This window comes from Callorhinchus milii, unplaced genomic scaffold (genome assembly GCF_018977255.1).
Source record: "Callorhinchus milii isolate IMCB2004 unplaced genomic scaffold, IMCB_Cmil_1.0 Scaffold27, whole genome shotgun sequence".
In the NCBI taxonomy this organism is placed as follows: Eukaryota; Metazoa; Chordata; class Chondrichthyes; order Chimaeriformes; family Callorhinchidae; genus Callorhinchus; species Callorhinchus milii.
Window position 1 is genome coordinate 3,738,425 of NW_024704768.1, and position 23,835 is coordinate 3,762,259.

The window sequence follows — 23,835 nt, forward strand, 5'->3', positions numbered from 1 at the left end:
CGCTGGCCTGGGGGTAGAGGGGGAGGGGAGGTGGGAGTGGGGGGTTTGGGTGGGGAAACAGAGAGAGGTAGGAGGGGGAGAGATGGAGGAAGGACGGGGGGGGGGGGTGTGGGAGTGAGAGATAGGGGGTAGGCGGAGAGAGTTGGGAAGGAGGGGGAGGTGGGGAACAGAGTGGAGGAGGGGGAGAGAGAGAGATGGGGGAGAGAAAGGGGGGGAGGAACAGAGGAGAAGGGAGAGATGGGGGAGACAGTGGGGCGGGGGACGGGGACATAGAGGAGGAGGGAGAGAAGGTGGAAGGGGGAGAGATGGAGGAGGAGAGAGGTGGAACAGACCGGGGAGGTGGGGGCGGGGGCGGGGGGGAAGGGAGAGATAGGGGAGAGGAGAGATGTGGGAATGAGAGAGGGGGGGGAGAGTAGGGGAAAAAGGAGGAGAGAGGTGGGGGGGGGGGAGGGGGGGGTGAAGAGAGGGGGTGAAGGGGGAGAGAGAAAATAGACATACGTTACATTCCTGAAATTCTGCCTCGAAATCTGTGCTCAGAATTGTGGTGAATTCTTAACTTTGTTTTAAATTGTAATATTTCCCTTTCCCCCCTCACCCCCCACCCCCACCCCCACCCCCCACCCCCACCCCCACCCCCCCACCTCCCCACCCCCCACCCCCTCACCCCCACCCCCCACCCACTCGCTCTCTCTCTCTCCCTCTCTCTCTCTGCCAATGTTTCACTCCTCCACGGCTGTTCTGTGTGTGTTTCTCAGCGCCTATACAAATGCGATGTGTTATTGTTGTGTGTGTGTGTGAGTGTGTTTACATCGGTGCGCGTGTGTGTCTGTGTCTGTCTGTGTCAGTATGTGTGTGTGTGTCTATCTGTCCATGTGTGTGTGTGTGTGTGTGTGTGTGCGTTGCGCGTGCGTCTCTGTCTGTCAGTATGTGTGTGTGTATCTGTCTGTGTATATCTGTCAGTCCGTGTGCGTGTGTGTCGGTGTCTGTGTGTGTCAGTACGTGTCTATGTTTGTCTGTCACTGTGTCCGTGTCAGTATGCGTGTGCGTTTGTCTGTCACTGTGTGTGTGTGTGTGTGTGTGTGTGTGTGTGTGTCAGTCTGTCTCTCGTGATCAGGTCGGAGGTCAGTTGGAAACTGCCAATTTTTAGTAATAAGAGTAAATAATCCTTCACATTGTTGCAGCGCTTTCCAAGTCAAGAGGCCGGGATTAATCAGGGTTCTGTGTGGGCGGATGCAAGTGGGTGTGCGAGTGTGAGCGTGGGCGTGTGCAGCGCGTGCGCGTGTGGTGTGTGTGTGGGAGGCATGTTCGTATGTGTGTGTGTGTGTGTGTGCACACAAGTCGTGGAATGAGAGAGAGAGAGAGAGAGGGGTTATTATATCTATAAACCCCTCACTTCAAACTCACTCTACAAACCTCTTTTTTTCCTTGTTTCAATCCCCCCCCCCCACCCCCTCCCCACACACACGCACAGCAGACACAGACACACACGCAGACACAGACACGCGCACACAGCAGATACGGACACACAAATCCACACACACATACACACGCACAACAAACACGGACACACAAGCACACATACATACACACACACACACAGCAGACTCGGACACACACACACACAGGCGTACACAGCAGACATGGACACACACACACACACAGGAGACACGGACACACAGACACACACAGCAGACACGGACACACACACACACACACACACACAGCAGACACGGACACACAGACACACACAGCAGACACGGACACACACACACACACACACAGCAGACACGGACACACAGACACACACAGCAGACACGGACACACACACACACACACACAGCAGACTCGGACACACACACAGACACACACGGGAGACACGGACACACAGACACACACAGCAGACACGGACACACACACACACACACACACAGCAGACACAGACACACACGCAGACACAGACATGCGCACACAGCAGATACGGACACACAAACCCACACACACATACACACGCGCAACAAACACGGACACACAAGCACACACACAGCAGACACGGACACACACACACACACAGCAGACACGGACACACAGATACAAGACACACGCGCGCGCGCGCACACACACACACACACACATACAGCAGACACACACGCATACAGCAGACACACACGCATACACAACAGACACACACACAGACACGCAGACACCAGACCAGACCAGACGGCGAGTGAGCAGGTTTCTGTACAGATGTAAAGGAACTTCCTTACATGGGCCGAGTCGTGTGTGGGTTATTTTTTTTAAGAAAAAGACAGTGATAAAATCATAGGGCCAACAGTAAAATTATATTACGATCGGACAGAAAGGACAAGGAGGGTGGGGTGATGGGGTAGGGGAAAGCTGATGGGGGGGGGGGTCCGGGGTTGGGGGGGGGGAGAGGGAGAGGGAGAAATATTATTCAGTTCCTTTCATTTCAGAGTGTCGGTTATGTCAAATTCCTAACCACTGCTGCTATTTTGTTCTGGAAGTTTCTGCGGGCGTGCGGGGGTGGGGTGGGGGGGGGTATGCGAGATGTGGGGGGCAGTGGGAGTGTGGGAGTGGGGGCAGTGGTGGTGGTGGTGTGTGTGTGTGTGTGAGGGGGGAATAGTGGTGTTTGCGTGACAGTGTGGAGGGGGGAGACAGTGTGAGTGTGTGTGGGGGAGGGGGCAGTATGTGTGTGTGTGCGTGTGGGAGGGGGGCAGAGTGCATGTGTGGGAGGCAATGTGTGTGGGTGGGGTTAGTGTGTGGGTGGGGACAGTGTGTGGGTGGGGATAGTGTGTGGGTGGGGATAGTGTGTGGGTGGGGATAGTGTGTGGGTGTGAGAGGTGGGGGTTAGGTATGTGTATGTGACAGTGTACGTAACGGGGTGGGGGGGGGCGGTGGGGGTGTGGGGGAATACTGAGACCCCCTGAATTGCTACACAAACCGAATTTAAACCTTTCTATCCGGTGCGGGATAATCTGGTGTTAGATTTGGGGGTCGGGGGGGGGTGGAGGGGGGGGGGGATAAGTCACTGAGCTCGGACCCCGAGATGGCTATGGCTGAATTTCCCTCCCCCACTCATAAACCTCCCTCCCCTCCCCCTCCCATATCGCTCCTTGTTTATTAACTACATTTTAACACAGAAACTATTCCGGAGATGGGGGCGAATAGGGGCAAATCCGGGACTGTTAAGGGTTCGCAAGTAGTTTCAGATCCCCCCCTCTTTTTTTTAGGGGTTTAGTTTCAGATCCCCCCCTCTTTTTTTAGGGGTGTAGTTTCAGATTCCCCCCTCTTTTTTTTAGGGGTGCGGATAGAGAAATTAACCCTCGGAGATTAAATTTGATCCCGATAATAATAATATAATAATATTCCTGTTTTATCCCATTGTTGAGAGACGTCGCAAGTGTAGTTACTGTGGATTTTGTGGGCGAATAGGCGGCTGAGAGGGTTTTTTTTCCCCCCTTCCCCCCCCCCCCCAAAAAAAATTATTGATAATAAAAATATTTTTTATATTTAATTAAAACTAAATCACCCCCCAAAAAAAATTTAAGAAATAAATGGACTTTTTTCGGATTTCGAAACAAACTCTGGTCCCAGACTGGAGTGCGATAAACTAAAGTCGGGTTTAGCTCATACTGTCCTGAGACAAACTGTCTCACACACACACACACACACACACACACACCCAGGACTACACACAGATACACACACACACACACACACACAGGACTACACATATATACACACACACACCCAGGACTACACACAGATACACACACACACACACACACACACAGGACTACACACAGATACACACACACACACAGGACTACACACAGATACACACACACACACACAGGACTACACACAGATACACACACACACACAGGACTACACACATATACACACACACACACACACACCCAGGACTACACACACACAGGACTACACACATGTACACACACACACACACACACCCAGGACTACACACATATACACACACACACACACACCCAGGACTACACACAGATACACAGACACAGACACACAGAGCCACACACACACACACACAGCTACACACACACACACCCAGGACTACACACAGATACACAGACACAGACACACAGAGCCACACACACACACACACAGCTACACACACACATACCCAGGACTACACAGATACACACACACACAGACCCCCCCCCCCCCACACACACACACAGCTACATATACACATACCCAGGACTACACACAGATACACAGACAGACAGACACACACACAGAGCTACACACACACAGCCACCTACAGACTACACACAGATACACACAGACAGACACACAGAGCCACACACACACACAGCTACACACACACATACCCAGGACTACACAGATACACACACACAGACACACAGAGCCACACACAGAACCACACACACACACACACACACACAGCTGCACACACACATACCCAGGACTACACACAGATAAATACACAGGGTCACACACACAGTCACACACACACAAACACCCAGAGCTACACACACACACATACCCCAGAGCCACCTACACAAACACACCTACACAGAGCTACACACAGACACACACACAGACACCCCCAGAGCCAATAACACACACACAGTCACACACACACACACAGTCTCACACACACACACAGTCTCACACACACCACAGTCTCACACAGGGCTCTCTCTCTCTCTCTCTCTGTGCTGATCACTCTCTGGTCCGTACCTCGGGGTCGGGGCTGTGGCGGTGGCGGTGGCGGTGGACGGGACAGATCGGCGCCGGAAGGCGATGGGGAGTTGAGTGCGAGTTGTTGTTTGGAGAACGAAGAAGACGGAGACGCGACGACTCACAGTGTCCGTCCGATCCGGGACTGTGATGGGGTTCCCGGGGGTCCGTGTGTCTGTGTCTCTCTCTCTCTGTGTCTCTCTCTCTCTCTCTCTCTCTGATTAGGGATTGTATCGATTTGTTGCCAAACGGTATCGATTTGGTTCCAAACGGTATCTCTTCGCTCTGCGATTGTATCGATTTGTTGCAAAATTGTATCTATTGGCTCTGGGACTGTGTCTCTGTCTGTGTGGGTGTGTGTGTCTGTCTGTGTCTCTCTCTCTCTCTCTCTGTCTGTCTCTGTGTGTCTGTCTGTCTGTCTCTCTGTCTGTCTGTCTGTCTCTGTGTGTCTCTGTCTCTCTGTCTGTCTGTCTCTGTGTGTCTGTGTGTCTGTCTGTCTCTGTGTGTCTGTGTGTCTGTCTGTCTCTGTGTGTCTGTCTGTGGTGTGTGTGTGTCTGTGTCTCTCTCTGTTTATGTCTCTCTCTCTGTCTGTCTCTCTGTCTCTCTCTGTCTGTGTGTGTGTGTCTGTGTCTCTCTCTGTCTGTCTGTGTCTCTGTGTGTGTGTGTCTGTGTCTCTCTCTGAGCCGCTGTTGTGTTGGCTCTAACGGCGGAGATTCCCGGCTCGGTGTCGCCTCCCACGGGGGGCGGAGTGGGGGGAAAGGGGGGGGAAAGGGGGGGGGGGGGGGGGGAGTGGAGCTGAATATGACGCGTGTCCGTCCGTGGGAGGAGAATCGGGGGCGGAGAGAGGGGGGGGGGCGGCTCTCAGCCAAGTCAGCCCGACCCAAACCCAGGCTCAACCCCGGGGGGAGGTGTTCACACCCCCCCCCCCACCCCCCCACCCCACTATGCCCCCCCTCCCCCACTACCCCACAGCCACAGCCTCTCTGATCTCCTTCATTTTCTTCCTTGAATCAACCAAAAACATTCTATTTCACTTCATTCTGTGTCCCCACTTACCCATCCTCAGGCAGGAGTGGGTGTGGGGGGGGGATTTTCCCCCTAATGGTGGGTGGGGGGGAAATCCGCCATCCACCCCCACACAAACACACCAAACCCCCATTTTTTTAAAAAAAATTGAAACAAAATTGAAAAAAAGACCCTTCTCACCTCCCCAGCTCCTCGCCCCAACCCCCCCCCCCCATCACCTCCCCTCCCGCCACACTCATCGCCCGACGTACGCACTTCCTCCAAAGCGCTTCACGCCATACACCGCGGAGCGGAGTGACTGTGTATCTTGGGGCGAAACGCCAATCGCGCACAGCGGGGTCAATCCCCCCTTCCCCCCCCCCCCCCCCCCCACACACACACACACACACATACACACACACAACCGTGGGTTGAAGCGACCGATTTATTATTACCGTTTTCTTTTTTAAGGGAATTAATGATTAGCCCAGGAATCCGATCCGACAGTCCGCGAACAGCCGGGTTCCTGCTCACTACAAGGAGTGCGGAGTAAGGAAACTTGGCTCAAGTGTCGCCCTCTGCCCGGGAATCGAACCTGGGTCCTCTCTCCTGTGAGGAGAGTGCTCTTAGCAACAGGACTCCACTTCCAGAATTCCTCTATATAAACCAGGATTAATCTGCCTTCACCCTGGCTCCTCTCTCTCCCCCCTTCCCCCCCCCCCCCCCTACACTCTTCTATCCTCGTCGTAATTGTCGGGATGACGTCTCAAAGCACTTGACTTGGCTGGTAGCCTGGCCCGGAGGGGGTTGGGTGTGTGCTGGGGCGGGCGGGCGGGTGGTGGTATGTGGGGTGGGGTGGGGTGGGGTGGAGCGCGCGGGGGGGTGGGGGGAAGGAAGGAGACAAAAAGTGTGGTTGCTGAGAGACTTTTCAGATGTTCAATCGATGCGAAACACAAGGTTATTATCAAGTTCTTTTTGGAAACGAAAGGCACTATACAAATGTAATTGTGCTGTTGATGTTGTTGTTGTTGTATCATGGCCGGTATCTGTCCATCTCCCCTTGTACCCACTCTCTACACTCTCCCCCCCCCCTCTCTCCCCCCCACCCCCCACCTCTCCCTCTCTTGTCTGAGGTTATCTTGTCTGAGGATGATCAGTGTTGTTTGTTTCTAAAACGAACGAGATAGATTTTTGCTCGAAAATAATATCTGGGGGGTGGGGGTGGGGGGGGGGGGGGGGGCTACAGTGTATAGTTTGGGGACACGACACCTCAAGCGACAGCCAGGATGAAGGGCAGGAGGCGAACTAGATGGACCTTGGTCTTCTTTCGCTTCATAGCAAATTCTTATGTTCTTATGATGTTGGCGGGTGTGTGTGTGTCTGGGGGGGGGGGATGGGGGGGGGCGGGGAGGAAGGAGGAAGCATTAGCAGGGTTGAACCCTGTCCAATCCACCCCCTCAAATCTCACCAGTTCCTTCCCTTTCCCTCCGCACAATAAACTCCAGCTGCTGCTCTGCTCTGCACTGACCCGCAGGCTGTTACCATTAACGTGTGTTTCAGTTTCCTCGCGCTCGTCTTCAAATCCCTTCGCGCCCTTCCAACTCCCTACCACTCCCACCTGCTCACTCCCCCAACCCACTCCCCGCAGCTTCCGCTTGACTGGCTCCGGCCTCCTGCTTGTCCCTCGTATCAAAACCAAGGTTGTCCCGTCGTCGGTGGCCGCACTTTCAGCCACTGCTCTTGTCGCTCTCACCCTCAATCCCTCCGCCTTCCCTCCTCTCTCTCCTTCCTCTTCGACCGTGCCTACGGTCACCTCCCCCTGGCCCCCCCCGACTCCACCTCTGTCTGGGACGCTGCGTCAATACAAATAATTAATAATACAGAGGTTAAAATAATTATCCTTCAGCCCTTCTGATTTGAGCTTTACGACTATCTGAACAGGCACAGACAGGGAGCCTGGTTTAATAATAATAATAATTAATAACCCTTGTATTTGATGTAATGCCTTATCACGTCTTCGAGACGTCTCAAAGCGCTTCACAGAATGTACTGTAAAGTGTAGTGACTGTATATTTTGTGGGCGAAACGCGGTAGCGCACAGCAGTGTCCCCACAAACACTCGTGGATTGAGCGACCAAATTATTATTTTAATGTATTTTTAAGGGATTATTGTTATCTTATCCGAAAGACGTAACCTCCGACAATATGGGGACACCCTCCCACCCCTCATACCCCCCCGACACTTTGCTGGAGCATCAGTACAGACTGTGAGTTCATTGTTGCCGATGTGTGGGTGGGGTGAGGTCAGTCTGGGGGGGGGTGGGGGAGAAGGTGCTCGACCCTGCAAACATCTGACCCCAGAGGCGAGAGCATGAGTGTATAAGCCACAACCTTAAGTTGAAGCTGAACTCGGTTACATACAACAAGAGAAACAATGGAGCCGGTCACACACATACACACAGTCACAGACACACAGACACAGACACACACACACACACACACACACAGCAAAGGAAGCAATAAACAGAACAATTAAAGCGAATTAACATTCGCATTGTGTTTGGGATTCTAAATTTAGCGTCGCAGGTCTCATCTCCCTGATATATTCCAGCGACAGGCTATTTCCGGAAGATCTATGATAACTCTCCCTCCTGCTCCACACACTCTCTCTCTCTCTCTCTCTCTCTTTCTCTCTCCCACTCTGTGACGTGATCCTCACCGCCCACGGCCCTCCGGGCGACGCTACTCATTTGTGGACGTTGAGCTGTCTTCAGCCGCCCACTCGCTTCTTTCAAGGGACCAAACCGGGGCCCGGAGCAGAAACTCGTTCATTACCCAACTTGGGCCGCGTAAAGGTTTCAAAGCACGAGATCTGTGAAGCATAATACGCTGTTTCACTTAATCGTTTAAAACCGTGTCCTTCCCGTCTGCGTTGGGGCTCAGTAACCGGCGCGGCTCAGTCAGGAGTCCTATCCACAACAGCCCTTCGCATTTGATCACGTCCTCGAGACGGCTCAGAGCGCCTCGCGGGGCATGCGCCGTAAAGTGTAGTGACTGTGCGTTTAGCGGCGCGGATTGAAGCGGCCAAACCGTCGCCGTCGGCGTTTTTTTTTTTGCCGGCGATTTTTTTTCTCTTCTTTTTTTTTCTCTCTCTCTCTTGCGTTGATACACACCGCCCGGAAAACGCACAGTCACTACACTTCACGGCGGGATTGGGACCCTTTGATCCTCTGATGGGTCAAATCCGAGGGTTATTATTGTTGTTATTGATGATTCTGCAGCTGTCAATCAGACATCCCGCCCCCTCCCCTCCCCCCGCCTCGCGATTGGGCGATTGGCCGCTGATTGGCGTTCACGGCGACCAATCAGAACCCGCTGACTGCCCGCACGGGAGGGGGCGTGGTGGGACGGCGGTGGCGTCCGCTGATTGGTCGCAGCGGCTGTCAGTCAAACCGAGGGGCGCCGCCCACGGCTGCTCAGGAGCTCGCCCCGCCCCGCCCAGGTCACGCTCCCATTGGCCGAGGCGGATCCCAGTCGAGGTCCGGGGCAAGCGCTGATTGGTGCACGGTGCTGTCAGTCAGGGCGTGGAGTCCCCGCCCTGCGAAGGGGCAGCCGCTGATTGGCGAAGTGCGCGGTCAGTCAGGGCGTGAAAGCCCCGCCCTGCGAGGGGCAGCCGCTGATTGGCGGACGGCGCTGTCGGTCAGGGAGCCGAGCCCCCGCCCCCCCGCAGCCAATGGCGGGAGGGATGAATGGCCGCCGCGGGCTGGTGGCTCCGGGCCCGGGTTGGGCGCTGTACGCGGCGGCCTGGCTTTCAGGCCTGGTCCTGGCTCAGGCCGCGGCCTCAGGTAACGACGGTCTCTCCTCCCTCCCTCCCTCCCTCCCCGCCGGGCCGGGCCGGGCCCGGGCTTCCCCCCTTTCCCTCTCTGCCCCCAACCCGAGCCCCAGGCTTCAGGAGGTCTCCGAGGCCCGGCCCCTGTCTGCAACATCAGCCCCAATCATTACCATTATAATCAATAATAATAATAATAATCAATAATAATAATCTTCGAGACGCCTCACATTCCGTGTTGAACTGAGACCTAAGATTCCCCCCATCCACACCCCCCCCTCCCACAGCACAGCCCCCACCCCCACAGCACACACCACTCACCCCCCCCACAGTACACCCCCCCCCCACAGTACATTCCCCCCCCACAGTACACCCCCCCCACAGTACACACACCCCCCCCACAGTACACACCACACACCCCCCCACAGTACACCCCCTACAACACACACCACACCCCCCGCCACAGAACACAACACTCACACCCCCCCCACAGTACACCCCCTACAACACCCCCCCCCCACAGTACACACCCCCACAGCACACAACCACACAACAACAACAAGATTCCATTTATAAAGCGCCTTTCACGTCAGGAGGACGTCCCGAGGCGCTGACACACCCCCCCACACCGCACAGCACAGCCACCCCCACGGCACCCCCCCCCCCCACTCCACACACACCACACCCCCTTGGAATAATTTACTCCTTCGAATCATAACATAACATAATATTTTGCAGTCCTGTAGCTCAGTGGTTAGAGCACTGACCTCACCAGCGGGACACCAGGCAGGTGGGCGAGTTTCCTTACTCCACACACACAGCCTAATAATAATAATAATAATAATAATAATAATCCCCTCCAAAACAAAACAGTAATAAATTGGTCATTTTCAATCCACGGCTGTTTGTGGGGCAGACGCTGCTGTGAGCAATCGGCCGCCGCGTTTCTCCCACAAATATACGGTCAATTCACTGTACAGTCTGTTCCGTGAAGCGCTTTGAGACGTCGAGAAGACGTGAAAAGCGCTATATCAAATGCGAGGATTACTATTGTTGTTGTTGTACCGTAATAGCAGTGATTAATCAGTATTGCCTGAAAGGCTGGTGGAAAAGGATTTGATATCACAAGTTTTAAGGGAGAATTATTTGGGGAGGACAAGTTTGCGGGGCTATTGGGGGGAGAGAGAGGGAGGGGGGGGGGGAATGAGAGAGGGGGAGTGGGGTTGATTTGGAAGCTCTATTCAAAGAGCGGCACAGACACGATGGGCCGAATGACCACCTTCTGTGCCGTATAATTCTATAATTCTGTTCACAGTAAACTCCTGATCAGCTCCAAGGCAAAAGGGGCTTTTTTGGGGGGGAACGGTGGGGGGGGGGGGGGGAAATGGCCAACCCTGTGTCTTGACACGCGTGCGGAGACCCATCATCACCGTTGCTTAAGAATTTCCAGACCCGGCTGAGAACTCACGCTGAAAGTTCCCAGAGATAGATTGTCGGAAAGGAATGCCCTCTCTCTCCCTCCCTGGTGACCTGATTCCGGAGAGTATTAGGCGCAGGTTGGCAGGAGCCAAGGGCTTGGGGTGGGGTGGTTGGGAATCCCAGAGTGTGCGTTAGGGGGTAACTGCTGGAGTCTGACCAGATAAAACCACGTAGGTTGGCCATTGAGAGAGCGAGAGCGCCGTCTGGCCAAAGCTTTCCCGCTGCTTGGACCACCCTCCCCGTTGGGGCTTTCACTCGCAGGGTTAAAGAGGAGGATTAACGGGAGTCATCAGGACTGGCGGCCGGTATACTGACAGCAGGATGACTTAGGCAGCGCTGACGCGTTAAGACGGGGCGCAGCGATCGGGGGGGGGGGGTTCACTGGAGCTCATCGGTCGGGGTTCAGTTCGCGGCTTAATTTGCGACCGTTGCTTTCGTGCTGCAGGAGGGAGCGCGTCGATCGTGGAGGATGTCGTCTACCAGTATTTTGGGGCAAAGAGCTTTTGCTACAAAAACACCCTGGTGCCCGGATGGAGAGAGATCTGGACTCGGTTACGGGTGAGACTGGGGAGGTCACCCCCCCCCCCCCCCACCCCCTTCCTCTGGTTCGGGGTCATGCTCCGCCACAGGCAAGAGTCCTGGGCCGCTCCCCTACGCGAGGGGCGCTGTGTAAATACAAGCCGTTGTCGGTGTGACTTGGGTGGGGGGCGCGTGGGAGGGTGGGGGTGGGGCTCAGTAAGCATGCCTTGTACTCTAGCGCCCTCTAGTGGAAGGAAGCAGTTACTGCAACCCACTACTCCCACCCCTTCACTTTTGACACCATAAATAAATAACTGGATCGATTGATTTGATGATCAAATCTATCGATAATCAGATCTTTCTCGCTCTCTCTCGCTCTCTCTCTCTCTCTCTCTCTCTCTCCCCAGATCCGAGTGAACAGCTCCCAGGAGTTTAAAGTGAAGGAGTCGGAGGATGTGACACAGCTGCAAAGCCCCGGGGTCTGGGGTTGGTTCACGGAGGTGGTGTCGTTGATGTTGAAGGAGAGAGTCAACGAAACCCACATCAACGTCGACCTGTTCAGCAGCAAAACCTGCTTCAGAGTGGAGCCGAACAACGCGAGCGCGGTGTATCGTGTGCTGCTGGCACGCCGTGAGTTTCCTGTCAGTAAGATACCGGAGATGATCCCCTTTAAGAGGTTTCATGCCCTGCGATTGAAAGGGGGCGCGGGGGGGGGGTGAATTCAGAACCGATCTGGGGAAACACTACTGTGAGGGAGGGTTAAACGTATGGAACAGGCTCCAGCAGAGAGAGTTGATTCTTTCAAAAGCAAAATGAGATGAATTTTAGGATATTTTGAAATAATCTCTGGGGATTACAGTGTATAGTTCTGGACAGGACATGTGTAGGTGACTGCTAGAATGGTGGAAAGCGAACTGGATGGACCTTGGTCTTTCGTCTCGCAATTCTCACGCGTTCTGCGTTTCCTGCAGTTGTGTGTCATTGAGCATAGGACACTGGTGCAAACAAATGCACACGCACATTCCCTCCTCCTGTGCTCCATCCTAGCCTCTATCCTGATCCCATTAGCTGGTGTTCTGTGCCTCAACTCCTTGTACAAAGTGGCCTCTGTTGTTCAGATCAATACCATCTCTGTAAAGCGCTTTGAGATGCCTCCTGTGTCAAGTGCTGCAGGAACAGGAGTAAGCCTGTTTCGCGCCATTCTGTTAGATCAAGGCTGATCTGTGCCTCAACTCCAATTACCCACCTTTGCCCCGTATCCCTTAATACCCTGACCTAACGAAACATCAATCCATTTCGGTCTTGAAAATGTGAATGGATCCAAGCAAAACCCACAGCCTTTTAGGGGAGAGAGAGAGAGAGAGAGAGAGAAAGAGAGTTCCAGATTTCCGCTACCCAGTATAAGCGCAAGTAGCTGATTGAATTTGCCTTTAGTTTCACAATATGGGCATCTTTCTTGCTTTGGAATTGAACAGTGTCTCACTTGTTAGGACACAAGTGAAGACGTCATATATGCACAAATGCAGCTCTTCGTACTTAAGGCCTCTGCTTAAACGTCTTGCTAGAAATTAGACGTTGAGCTGTCTCAGCACAGACTCAGCCTGGAACCTTGTCACTGTGCCTCAGCCACTCACTGGATATACCCTCTGATCTGAGGAGGGGGAGAGGAGAACGCCTTTAATTCCTTTTGGTGTGTCCCTCAGTTGGATTAAGAGAGGCAATTGCTGACCTTTGCAGCCACCGCCACACGCTTTGTCCATCGAGCGAGTTGGTAGCCGTGTTCAGCTGTGTGTTGCCGTGCCTTGTGGCTGTGAGGGATTCTCGGAGCTAATGTGTGCTGCTCTCTCTCTGGTTTACAGGCTTTGATCCGCAACTCATTGCCATCTTTGTCTGTGGGTTGTTGCTGTTTTTCTACGCCGAAGCTTTAAGCAGGTGAGGTTAGACTAATAATAAAAATAATCATTGCATTTGACATAGTGCCTTATCGCGTCTCTGAGACGTCTCAAATTGCCTCACATGATATACTATAAAGTGTAGTGACTGTGTAGTTTGTGGTGAAGGAAATTTTGACACGGTCCCTGATGACCCTCCCCCTCTCTCCCGCCACCTTCCCCCCCCCCCTTCCCACCCCCTCCCTTCCCGCCCCACCACCTGCCCCCCGAAGAAAATAACTAGTCTTTGGGGTGGGGGAGGAAGAATCCAGTGGCCTTCAATCTTGAATCTATCTTTCCCTTCAGGAGCCAGCTTTTCTTCTACACCTCAGGAATCAGTGTGGGAATATTGGCCTCCCTCATCATTGTCATCTTTATCCTGTCACGCCTTCTGCCCAAGGTACGTGTGATCGTTGGTTGTTTCCTCTGTTCGGAGCAGAGAAAGGGAGGTTGTGCATCTGTTCAGTTCCACTCGTCACCTTTTAATGAGAAACACCTTTGCTGACTCACTCTCTCCCCCCCCGCCTTTCAGAAAAGCTCGCTGTACCTGCTGATAGCTGGCGGCTGGTCTCTCTCGCTCTACCTAATCCAGGTCACACTGAGGAACCTGCACTTTCTGCTACGGGAGCATTGGCAGTACGTGTTGGGTGAGTTGATCCCAAATAATAATAAGGCGCTGGATCCAATGCGAGGATGATTATTGCGCTTTCGAGACGTCTCAAAGCGCTTCACAGGATACACTGCAAAGTGGAGTGACTGTATATTTTGTGGGGCGAAACGCGGCAGCCAATTGCACCCAGCGACGTCTCGACAAACAGCCGTGGATTGAAAGGACGACCTGGACCCATTCAAAGTGCTGGGCCTCGAGGTGACGGCCACCGACGCCGAACTGAAAAAAGCCTATCGACAACTGGCCATCCTGGTAAGGAAACTTGCCGAAGGTCTCACCCCGTCTGGGACTCGAACCCGGGTCCTCTCGCTTGAGAGGCGAAGGCTCTAACCACTGAGCTACGGGACACTAATGGGAGGCCCAGGGTCCGTGGTGATCGGAGGAAGAATGGGGCGGAGAGGTTTGTTGTGTCTCAAACGCAGTGGCTTTGTGTCTGCAGGTCCACCCCGACAAGAACCCACACCCCAGGTCCGAGGAGGCGTTTAAGGTAGTGAGAGCGGCTTGGGACATCGTCAGCAATCCCGAGAGGAGGAAGGAGTACGAGATGTAAGCAATTCGGATCCCCCGGCAATGTTAGCCTGTTACACACAGCCACCCGCTTCGCTAAAGGATTGTATTCTGTGAGTGTGTATGTGTGTGAGTGAGTGTTGTGTGTTTGTGTGTGTGTGTGTGTGAGTGAGTATGTGTGTGTGTGTAAGTGTGCGCGTGAGTGAGTTTGTGTATATGTGTGAGTGAGTGTGTGTGTGAGTGAGTGTGTGTGCGTGAGTGAGTGTGTGAGTGAGAGTGTGTGTTTGAGTGAGTTTGTGTACATGTGTGAGTGAGTGTGTGTATGTGTGATTGTGTGTGTGAGTGTGTGTGTGTGTATGTGTAAGTGTGTGTGTGTGAGTGAGTTTGTGTATATGTGAGTGTGTGTGAGTGAGTGTGTGAGTGAGTTTGTGTACATGTGTGAGTGAGTGTGTGTATGTGTGAGTGTGTGTGTGTGTATGTGTAAGTGTGTGTGTGTGAGTGAGTTTGTGTATATGTGTATGTGTGAGTGAGTGTGTGAGTGAGTGTGTGTGAGTGAGTGTCAGCCTGGCTCAGTGGTATCACTCTCACAACAACTTTATAAAGCGCCCTTCAGGCCGGGTGGCGTCTCGGAGTGCTTTAAAGTATTTCGCCCAAAGCGCTTCACGCCATACACCGCGGAGCGGAGTGACTGTGTATCTTGGGGCGAAACGCCAGTCGCACAGCAGGGTCAATCCCCCCTTCCCCCCCCCCCCCCCCCCACACACACACACACACTACACACACACACACACCGTGGGTTGAAGCGACCGATTTATTATTACCGTTTTCTTTTTTAAGGGAATTAATGATTAGCCCAGGAATCCGATCCGACAGTCCGCGAACAGCCGGGTTCCTGCTCACTACAAGGAGTGCGGAGTAAGGAAACTTGGCTCAAGTGTCGCCCTCTGCCCGGGAATCGAACCTGGGTCCTCTCTCCTGTGAGGAAGTGCTCTTAGCAACAGGACTCCACTTCCAGAATTCCTCTATATAAACCAGGATTAATCTGCCTTCACCCTGGCTCCTCTCTCTCCCCCCTTCCCCCCCCCCCCTACACTCTTCTATCCTCGTCGTAATTGTCGGGATGACGTCTCAAAGCACTTGACTTGGCTGGTAGCCTGGCCCGGAGGGGGTTGGGTGTGTGCTGGGGCGGGCGGCGGGTGGTGGTATGTGGGGTGGGGTGGGGTGGGGTGGAGCGCGCGGGGGGTGGGGGAAGGAAGGAGACAAAAAGTGTGGTTGCTGAGAGACTTTTCAGATGTTCAATCGATGCGAAACACAAGGTTATTATCAAGTTCTTTTTGGAAACGAAAGGCACTATACAAATGTAATTGTGCTGTTGATGTTGTTGTTGTTGTATCATGGCCGGTATCTGTCCATCTCCCCTTGTACCCACTCTCTACACTCTCCCCCCCCCTCTCCCCCCCACCCCCACCTCTCCCTCTCTTGTCTGAGGTTATCTTGTCTGAGGATGATCAGTGTTGTTTGTTTCCAAAACGAATGAGATAGATTTTTGCTCGAAAATAATATCTGGGGGTGGGGGTGGGAGGGGGGGGGGGCTACAGTGTATAGTTTGGGGACACGACACCTCAAGCGACAGCCAGGATGAAGGGCAGGAGGCGAACTAGATGGACCTTGGTCTTCTTTCGCTTCATAGCAAATTCTTATGTTCTTATGATGTTGGCGGGTGTGTGTGTGTCTGGGGGGGGGGGGGGGGGGCGGGGAGGAAGGAGGAAGCATTAGCAGGGTTGAACCCTGTCCAATCCACCCCCTCAAATCTCACCAGTTCCTTCCCTTTCCCTCCGCACAATAAACTCCAGCTGCTGCTCTGCTCTGCACTGACCCGCAGGCTGTTACCATTAACGTGTGTTTCAGTTTCCTCGCGCTCGTCTTCAAATCCCTTCGCGCCCTTCCAACTCCCTACCACTCCCACCTGCTCACTCCCCCAACCCACTCCCCGCAGCTTCCGCTTGACTGGCTCCGGCCTCCTGCTTGTCCCTCGTATCAAAACCAAGGTTGTCCCGTCGTCGGTGGCCGCACTTTCAGCCACTGCTCTTGTCGCTCTCACCCTCAATCCCTCCGCCTTCCCTCCTCTCTCTCCTTCCTCTTCGACCGTGCCTACGGTCACCTCCCCCTGGCCCCCCCCGACTCCACCTCTGTCTGGGACGCTGCGTCAATACAAATAATTAATAATACAGAGGTTAAAATAATTATCCTTCAGCCCTTCTGATTTGAGCTTTACGACTATCTGAACAGGCACAGACAGGGAGCCTGGTTTAATAATAATAATAATTAATAACCCTTGTATTTGATGTAATGCCTTATCACGTCTTCGAGACGTCTCAAAGCGCTTCACAGAATGTACTGTAAAGTGTAGTGACTGTATATTTTGTGGGCGAAACGCGGTAGCGCACAGCAGTGTCCCCACAAACACTCGTGGATTGAGCGACCAAATTATTATTTTAATGTATTTTTAAGGGATTATTGTTATCTTATCCGAAAGACGTAACCTCCGACAATATGGGGACACCCTCCCACCCCTCATACCCCCCCGACACTTTGCTGGAGCATCAGTACAGACTGTGAGTTCATTGTTGCCGATGTGTGGGTGGGGTGAGGTCAGTCTGGGGGGGGGGGGGGAGAAGGTGCTCGACCCTGCAAACATCTGACCCCAGAGGCGAGAGCATGAGTGTATAAGCCACAACCTTAAGTTGAAGCTGAACTCGGTTACATACAACAAGAGAAACAATGGAGCCGGTCACACACATCCACACAGTCACAGACACACGGACACAGACACACACACACACACACACACAGCAAAGGAAGCAATAAACAGAACAATTAAAGCGAATTAACATTCGCATTGTGTTTGGGATTCTAAATTTAGCGTCGCAGGTCTCATCTCCCTGATATATTCCAGCGACAGGCTATTTCCGGAAGATCTATGATAACTCTCCCTCCTGCTCCACTCTCTCTCTCTCTCTCTCTCTCTCTTTCTCTCTCCCACTCTGTGACGTGATCCTCACCGCCCACGGCCCTCCGGGCGACGCGACTCATTTGTGGACGTTGAGCTGTCTTCAGCCGCCCACTCGCTTCTTTCAAGGGACCAAACCGGGGCCCGGAGCAGAAACTCGTTCATTACACCCAACTTGGGCCGCGTAAAGGTTTCAAAGCACGAGATCTGTGAAGCATAATACGCTGTTTCACTTAATCGTTTAAAACCGTGTCCTTCCCGTCTGCGTTGGGGCTCAGTAACCGGCGCGGCTCAGTCAGGAGTCCTATCCACAACAGCCCTTCGCATTTGATCACGTCCTCGAGACGGCTCAGAGCGCCTCGCGGGGCATGCGCCGTAAAGTGTAGTGACTGTGCGTTTAGCGGCGCGGATTGAAGCGGCCAAACCGTCGCCGTCGGCGTTTTTTTTTTTGCCGGCGATTTTTTTTCTCTTCTTTTTTTTTCTCTCTCTCTCTCTTGCGTTGATGCACACCGCCCGGAAAACGCACAGTCACTACACTTCACGGCGGGATTGGGACCCTTTGATCCTCTGATGGGTCAAATCCGAGGGTTATTATTGTTGTTATTGATGATTCTGCAGCTGTCAATCAGACATCCCGCCCCCTCCCCTCCCCCCGCCTCGCGATTGGGCGATTGGCCGCTGATTGGCGTTCACGGCGACCAATCAGAACCCGCTGCTGCCCGCACGGGAGGGGGCGTGGTGGGACGGCGGTGGCGTCCGCTGATTGGTCGCAGCGGCTGTCAGTCAAACCGAGGGGCGCCGCCCAGGTCTGCTCAGGAGCTCGCCCCGCCCCGCCCAGGTCACGCTCCCATTGGTCGAGGCGGATCCCAGTCGAGGCCCGGGGCAAGCGCTGATTGGTGCACGGTGCTGTCAGTCAGGGCGTGGAGTCCCCGCCCTGCGAAGGAGCAGCCGCTGATTGGCGAAGGGGCAGCCGCTGATTGGCGGACGGCGCGGTCAGTCAGGGCGTGAAAGCCCCGCCCTGCGAGGGGCAGCCGCTGATTGGCGGACGGCGCTGTCGGTCAGGGAGCCGAGCCCCCCCCCCCGCAGCCAATGGCGGGAGGGATGAATGGCCGCCGCGGCTGGTGGCTCCGGGCCCGGGTTGGGCGCTGTACGCGGCGGCCTGGCTTTCAGGCCTGGTCCTGGCTCAGGCCGCGGCCTCAGGTAACGACGGTCTCTCCTCCCTCCCTCCCTCCCCGCCGGGCCGGGCCGGGCCCGGGCTTCCCCCCTTTCCCTCTCTCCCCCAACCCGAGCCCCAGGCTTCAGGAGGTCTCCGAGGCCCGGCCCCTGTCTGCAACATCAGCCCCAATCATTACCATTATAATCAATAATAATAATAATCATCAATAATAATAATCTTCGAGACGCCTCACATTCCGTGTTGAACTGAGACGTAAGATTCCCCCCACCCACACCCCCCCCCTCCCACAGCACAGCCCCACCCCCACAGCACACACCACTCACCCCCCCACAGTACACCCCCCCGCACACAACACTCCCCCCCCACAGTACCACCCCCCCACAGTACACACCCCCACAGTACACACCCCCACAGTACACCCCCCCCCCCCACAGTACACACCACCCCACAGAACACCCTCCTACAACACACACCACACCCCCCACAGCACACACCACTCACCCCCCCCACAGTATACCCCCCACAGTACACACCCCCTCCCCACAGTACACCCCCCCACAGTACACCCCCCTACAACACACACCACCCCCCCACAGTACCCCCCCCCACAGTACACACACCCCCCCACAGTACACACACACCCCCCACACACACCCACTCACCCCCCCCCCCCCCCCCCAAAGTACACCCCCCTACAACACACACCCCCACAGCACACAACAACGAGATTCCATTTATAAAGCGCCTTTCACGTCAGGAGGACGTCCCGAGGCGCTGACACACCCCCCCACACCCCACAGCACAGCCACCCCCACGGCACCCCCCCCCCACTCCACACACACACCACACCCCCTTGGAATAATTTACTCCTTCGAATCATAACATAACATAATATTTTGCAGTCCTGTAGCTCAGTGGTTAGAGCACTGACCTCACCAGCGGGACACCAGGCAGGTGGGCGAGTTTCCTTACTCCACACACACAGCCTAATAATAATAATAATAATAATAATCCCCTCCAAAACAAAACAATAATAAATTGGTCATCTTCAATCCACGGCTGTTTGTGGGGCAGACGCTGCTGTGAGCAATCGGCCGCCGCGTTTCTCCCACAAATATACAGTCAATTCACTGTACAGTCACTGTTCACTGTTCCGTGAAGCGCTTTGAGACGTCGAGAAGACGTGAAAAGCGCTATATCAAATGCGAGGATTACTATTGTTGTTGTTATATACCGTAATAGCAGTGATTAATCAGTATTGCCTGAAAGGCTGGTGGAAAACGATTTGATATCACAAGTTTTAAGGGAGAATTATTTGGGGAGGACAAGTGGGGCTATTGCGGGGAGAGAGAGGGAGGGGGGGGAGAGAGGGGATGGGGGTGATCAGGGCTACGGGGAGAGAGCGCGGGGGGAGTGGGGTTGATTTGGAAGCTCTATTCAAAGAGCGGCACAGACACGATGGGCCGAATGACCACCTTCTGTGCCGTATAATTCTATAATTCTGTTCACAGTAAACTCCTGATCAGCTCCAAGGCAAAAGGGGCTTTTTTGGGGGGAACGGGGGGGGGGGGGGGAAATGGCCAACCCTGTGTCTTGACACGCGTGCAGAGACCCATCATCACCGTTGCTTAAGAATTTCCAGACCCGGCTGAGAACTCACGCTGAAAGTTCCCAGAGATAGATTGTCGGAAAGGAATGCCCTCTCTCTCCCTCCCTGGTGACCTGATTCCGGAGGGTATTAGGCGCAGGTTGGCAGGAGCCAAGGGCTTGGGGTGGGGTGGTTGGGAATCCCAGAGTGTGCGTTAGGGGGTAACTGCTGGAGTCTGACCAGATAAAACCACGTAGGTTGGCCATTGAGAGAGCGAGAGCGCCGTCTGGCCAAAGCTTTCCCGCTGCTTGGACCACCCTCCCCGTTGGGGCTTTCACTCGCAGGGTTAAAGAGGAGGATTAACGGGAGTCATCAGGACTGGCGGCCGGTATACTGACAGCAGGATGACTTAGGCGGCGCTGACGCGTTAAGACGGGGCGCAGCGATCGGGGGGGGGGTTCACTGGAGCTCATCGGTCGGGGTTCAGTTCGCGGCTTAATTTGCGACCGTTGCTTTCGTGCTGCAGGAGGGAGCGCGTCGATCGTGGAGGATGTCGTCTACCAGTATTTTGGGGCAAAGAGCTTTTGCTACAAAAACACCCTGGTGCCCGGATGGAGAGAGATCTGGACTCGGTTACGGGTGAGACTGGGGAGGTCACCCCCCCCCCCACCCCCTTCCTCTGGTTCGGGGTCATGCTCCGCCACAGGCAAGAGTCCTGGGCCGCTCCCCTACGCGAGGGGCGCTGTGTAAATACAAGCCGTTGTCGGTGTGACTTGGGTGGGGGGCGCGTGGGAGGGTGGGGGTGGGGCTCAGTAAGCATGCCTTGTACTCTAGCGCCCTCTAGTGGAAGGAAGCAGTTACTGCAACCCACTACTCCCACCCCTTCACTTTTGACACCATAAATAAATAACTGGATCGATTGATTTGATGATCAAATCTATCGATAATCAGATCTCTCTCGCTCTCTCTCTCTCTCTCTCTCTCTCTCCCTCTCCCCAGATCCGAGTGAACAGCTCCCAGGAGTTTAAAGTGAAGGAGTCGGAGGATGTGACACAGCTGCAAAGCCCCGGGGTCTGGGGTTGGTTCACGGAGGTGGTGTCGTTGATGTTGAAGGAGAGAGTCAACGAAACCCACATCAACGTCGACCTGTTCAGCAGCAAAACCTGCTTCAGAGTGGAGCCGAACAACGCGAGCGCGGTGTATCGTGTGCTGCTGGCACGCCGTGAGTTTCCTGTCAGTAAGATACCGGAGATGATCCCCTTTAAGAGGTTTCATGCCCTGCGATTGAAAGGGGGCGCGGGGGGGGGGGTGAATTCAGAACCGATCTGGGGAAACACTACTGTGAGGGAGGGTTAAACGTATGGAACAGGCTCCAGCAGAGAGAGTTGATTCTTTCAAAAGCAAAATGAGATGAATTTTAGGATATTTTGAAATAATCTCTGGGGATTACAGTGTATAGTTCTGGACAGGACATGTGTAGGTGACTGCTAGAATGGTGGAAAGCGAACTGGATGGACCTTGGTCTTTCGTCTCGCAATTCGCACGCGTTCTGCGTTTCCTGCAGTTGTGTGTCATTGAGCATAGGACATTGGTGCAAACAAATGCACACGCACATTCCCTCCTCCTGTGCTCCATCCTAGCCTCTATCCTGATCCCATTAGCTGGTGTTCTGTGCCGCAACTCCTTGTACAAAGTGGCCTCTGTTGTTCAGATCAATACCATCTCTGTAAAGCGCTTTGAGATGCCTCCTGTGTCAAGTGCTGCAGGAACAGGAGTAAGCCTGTTTCGCGCCATTCTGTTAGATCAAGGCTGATCTGTGCCTCAACTCCAATTACCCACCTTTGCCCCGTATCCCTTAATACCCTGACCTAACGAAACATCAATCCATTTCGGTCTTGAAAATGTGAATGGATCCAAGCAAAACCCACAGCCTTTTAGGGGAGAGAGAGAGAGAGAGAGAGAGAAAGAGAGTTCCAGATTTCCGCTACCCAGTATAAGCGCAAGTAGCTGATTGAATTTGCCTTTAGTTTCACAATATGGGCATCTTTCTTGCTTTGGAATTGAACAGTGTCTCACTTGTTAGGACACAAGTGAAGACGTCATATATGCACGAATGCAGCTCTTTGCACTTAAGGCCTCTGCTTAAACGTCTCTCTAGAAATTAGACGTTGAGCTGTCTCAGCACAGACTCAGCCTGGAACCTTGTCACTGTGCCTCAGCCACTCACTGGATATACCCTCTGATCTGAGGAGGGGGAGAGGAGAACGCCTTTAATTCCTTTTGGTGTGTCCCTCAGTTGGATTAAGAGAGGCAATTGCTGACCTTTGCAGCCACCGCCACACGCTTTGTCCATCGAGCGAGTTGGTAGCCGTGTTCAGCTGTGTGTTGCCGTGCCTTGTGGCTGTGAGGGATTCTCGGAGCTAATGTGTGCTGCTCTCTCTCTGGTTTACAGGCTTTGATCCGCAACTCATTGCCATCTTTGTCTGTGGGTTGTTGCTGTTTTTCTACGCCGAAGCTTTAAGCAGGTGAGGTTAGACTAATAATAAAAATAATCATTGCATTTGACATAGTGCCTTATCGCGTCTCTGAGACGTCTCAAATTGCCTCACATGATATACTATAAAGTGTAGTGACTGTGTATTTTGTGGTGAAGGAAATTTTGACACTGTCCCTGATGACCCTCCCCCTCTCTCCCGCCACCTTCCCACCCCCCCCCTTCCCACCCCCTCCCTTCCCGCCCCACCACCTGCCCCCCGAAGAAAATAACTAGTCTTTGGGGTGGGGGAGGAAGAATCCAGTGGCCTTCAATCTTGAATCTATCTTTCCCTTCAGGAGCCAGCTTTTCTTCTACACCTCAGGAATCAGTGTGGGAATATTGGCCTCCCTCATCATTGTCATCTTTATCCTGTCACGCCTTCTGCCCAAGGTACGTGTGATCGTTGGTTGTTTCCTCTGTTCGGAGCAGAGAAAGGGAGGTTGTGCATCTGTTCAGTTCCACTCGTCACCTTTTAATGAGAAACACCTTTGCTGACTCACTCTCTCCCCCCCCGCCTTTCAGAAAAGCTCGCTGTACCTGCTGATAGCTGGCGGCTGGTCTCTCTCGCTCTACCTAATCCAGGTCACACTGAGGAACCTGCACTTTCTGCTACGGGAGCATTGGCAGTACGTGTTGGGTGAGTTGATCCCAAATAATAATAAGGCGCTGGATCCAATGCGAGGATGATTATTGCGCTTTCGAGACGTCTCAAAGCGCTTCACAGGATACACTGCAAAGTGGAGTGACTGTATATTTTGTGGGGCGAAACGCGGCAGCCAATTGCACCCAGCGACGTCTCGACAAACAGCCGTGGATTGAA

The 23,835-nt window shown here is 53.8% G+C and overlaps 2 protein-coding genes across 2 annotated transcripts in view; both read left to right on the forward strand.

The window, feature by feature from the left end:
• The first annotated feature begins 9,501 nt into the window (after positions 1-9,501).
• LOC121850956 (nuclear envelope integral membrane protein 1-like) lies at positions 9,502-14,229 on the forward strand. Its single transcript, XM_042344332.1, has 6 exons — positions 9,502-9,614; positions 11,523-11,635; positions 12,004-12,226; positions 13,456-13,528; positions 13,834-13,927; positions 14,060-14,229. Exons 1-6 carry the CDS (start codon positions 9,503-9,505, stop codon positions 14,222-14,224), a joined length of 780 nt encoding a protein of 259 aa, XP_042200266.1. The 5' UTR covers position 9,502; the 3' UTR covers positions 14,225-14,229.
• Positions 14,230-14,548: 319 nt separating this feature from the next.
• Positions 14,549-23,835, forward strand: part of LOC103173219 (nuclear envelope integral membrane protein 1-like) — a 12,534-nt gene continuing 3,247 nt past the window's right edge. Inside the window, exons 1-7 of the mRNA XM_042344160.1 lie at positions 14,549-14,597; positions 18,777-18,914; positions 21,006-21,118; positions 21,479-21,701; positions 22,932-23,004; positions 23,312-23,405; positions 23,538-23,652. Coding sequence (XP_042200094.1) covers positions 14,549-14,597; positions 18,777-18,914; positions 21,006-21,118; positions 21,479-21,701; positions 22,932-23,004; positions 23,312-23,405; positions 23,538-23,652 — 805 coding nt within the window. The remainder of the gene's footprint in view (positions 14,598-18,776; positions 18,915-21,005; positions 21,119-21,478; positions 21,702-22,931; positions 23,005-23,311; positions 23,406-23,537; positions 23,653-23,835) is intronic.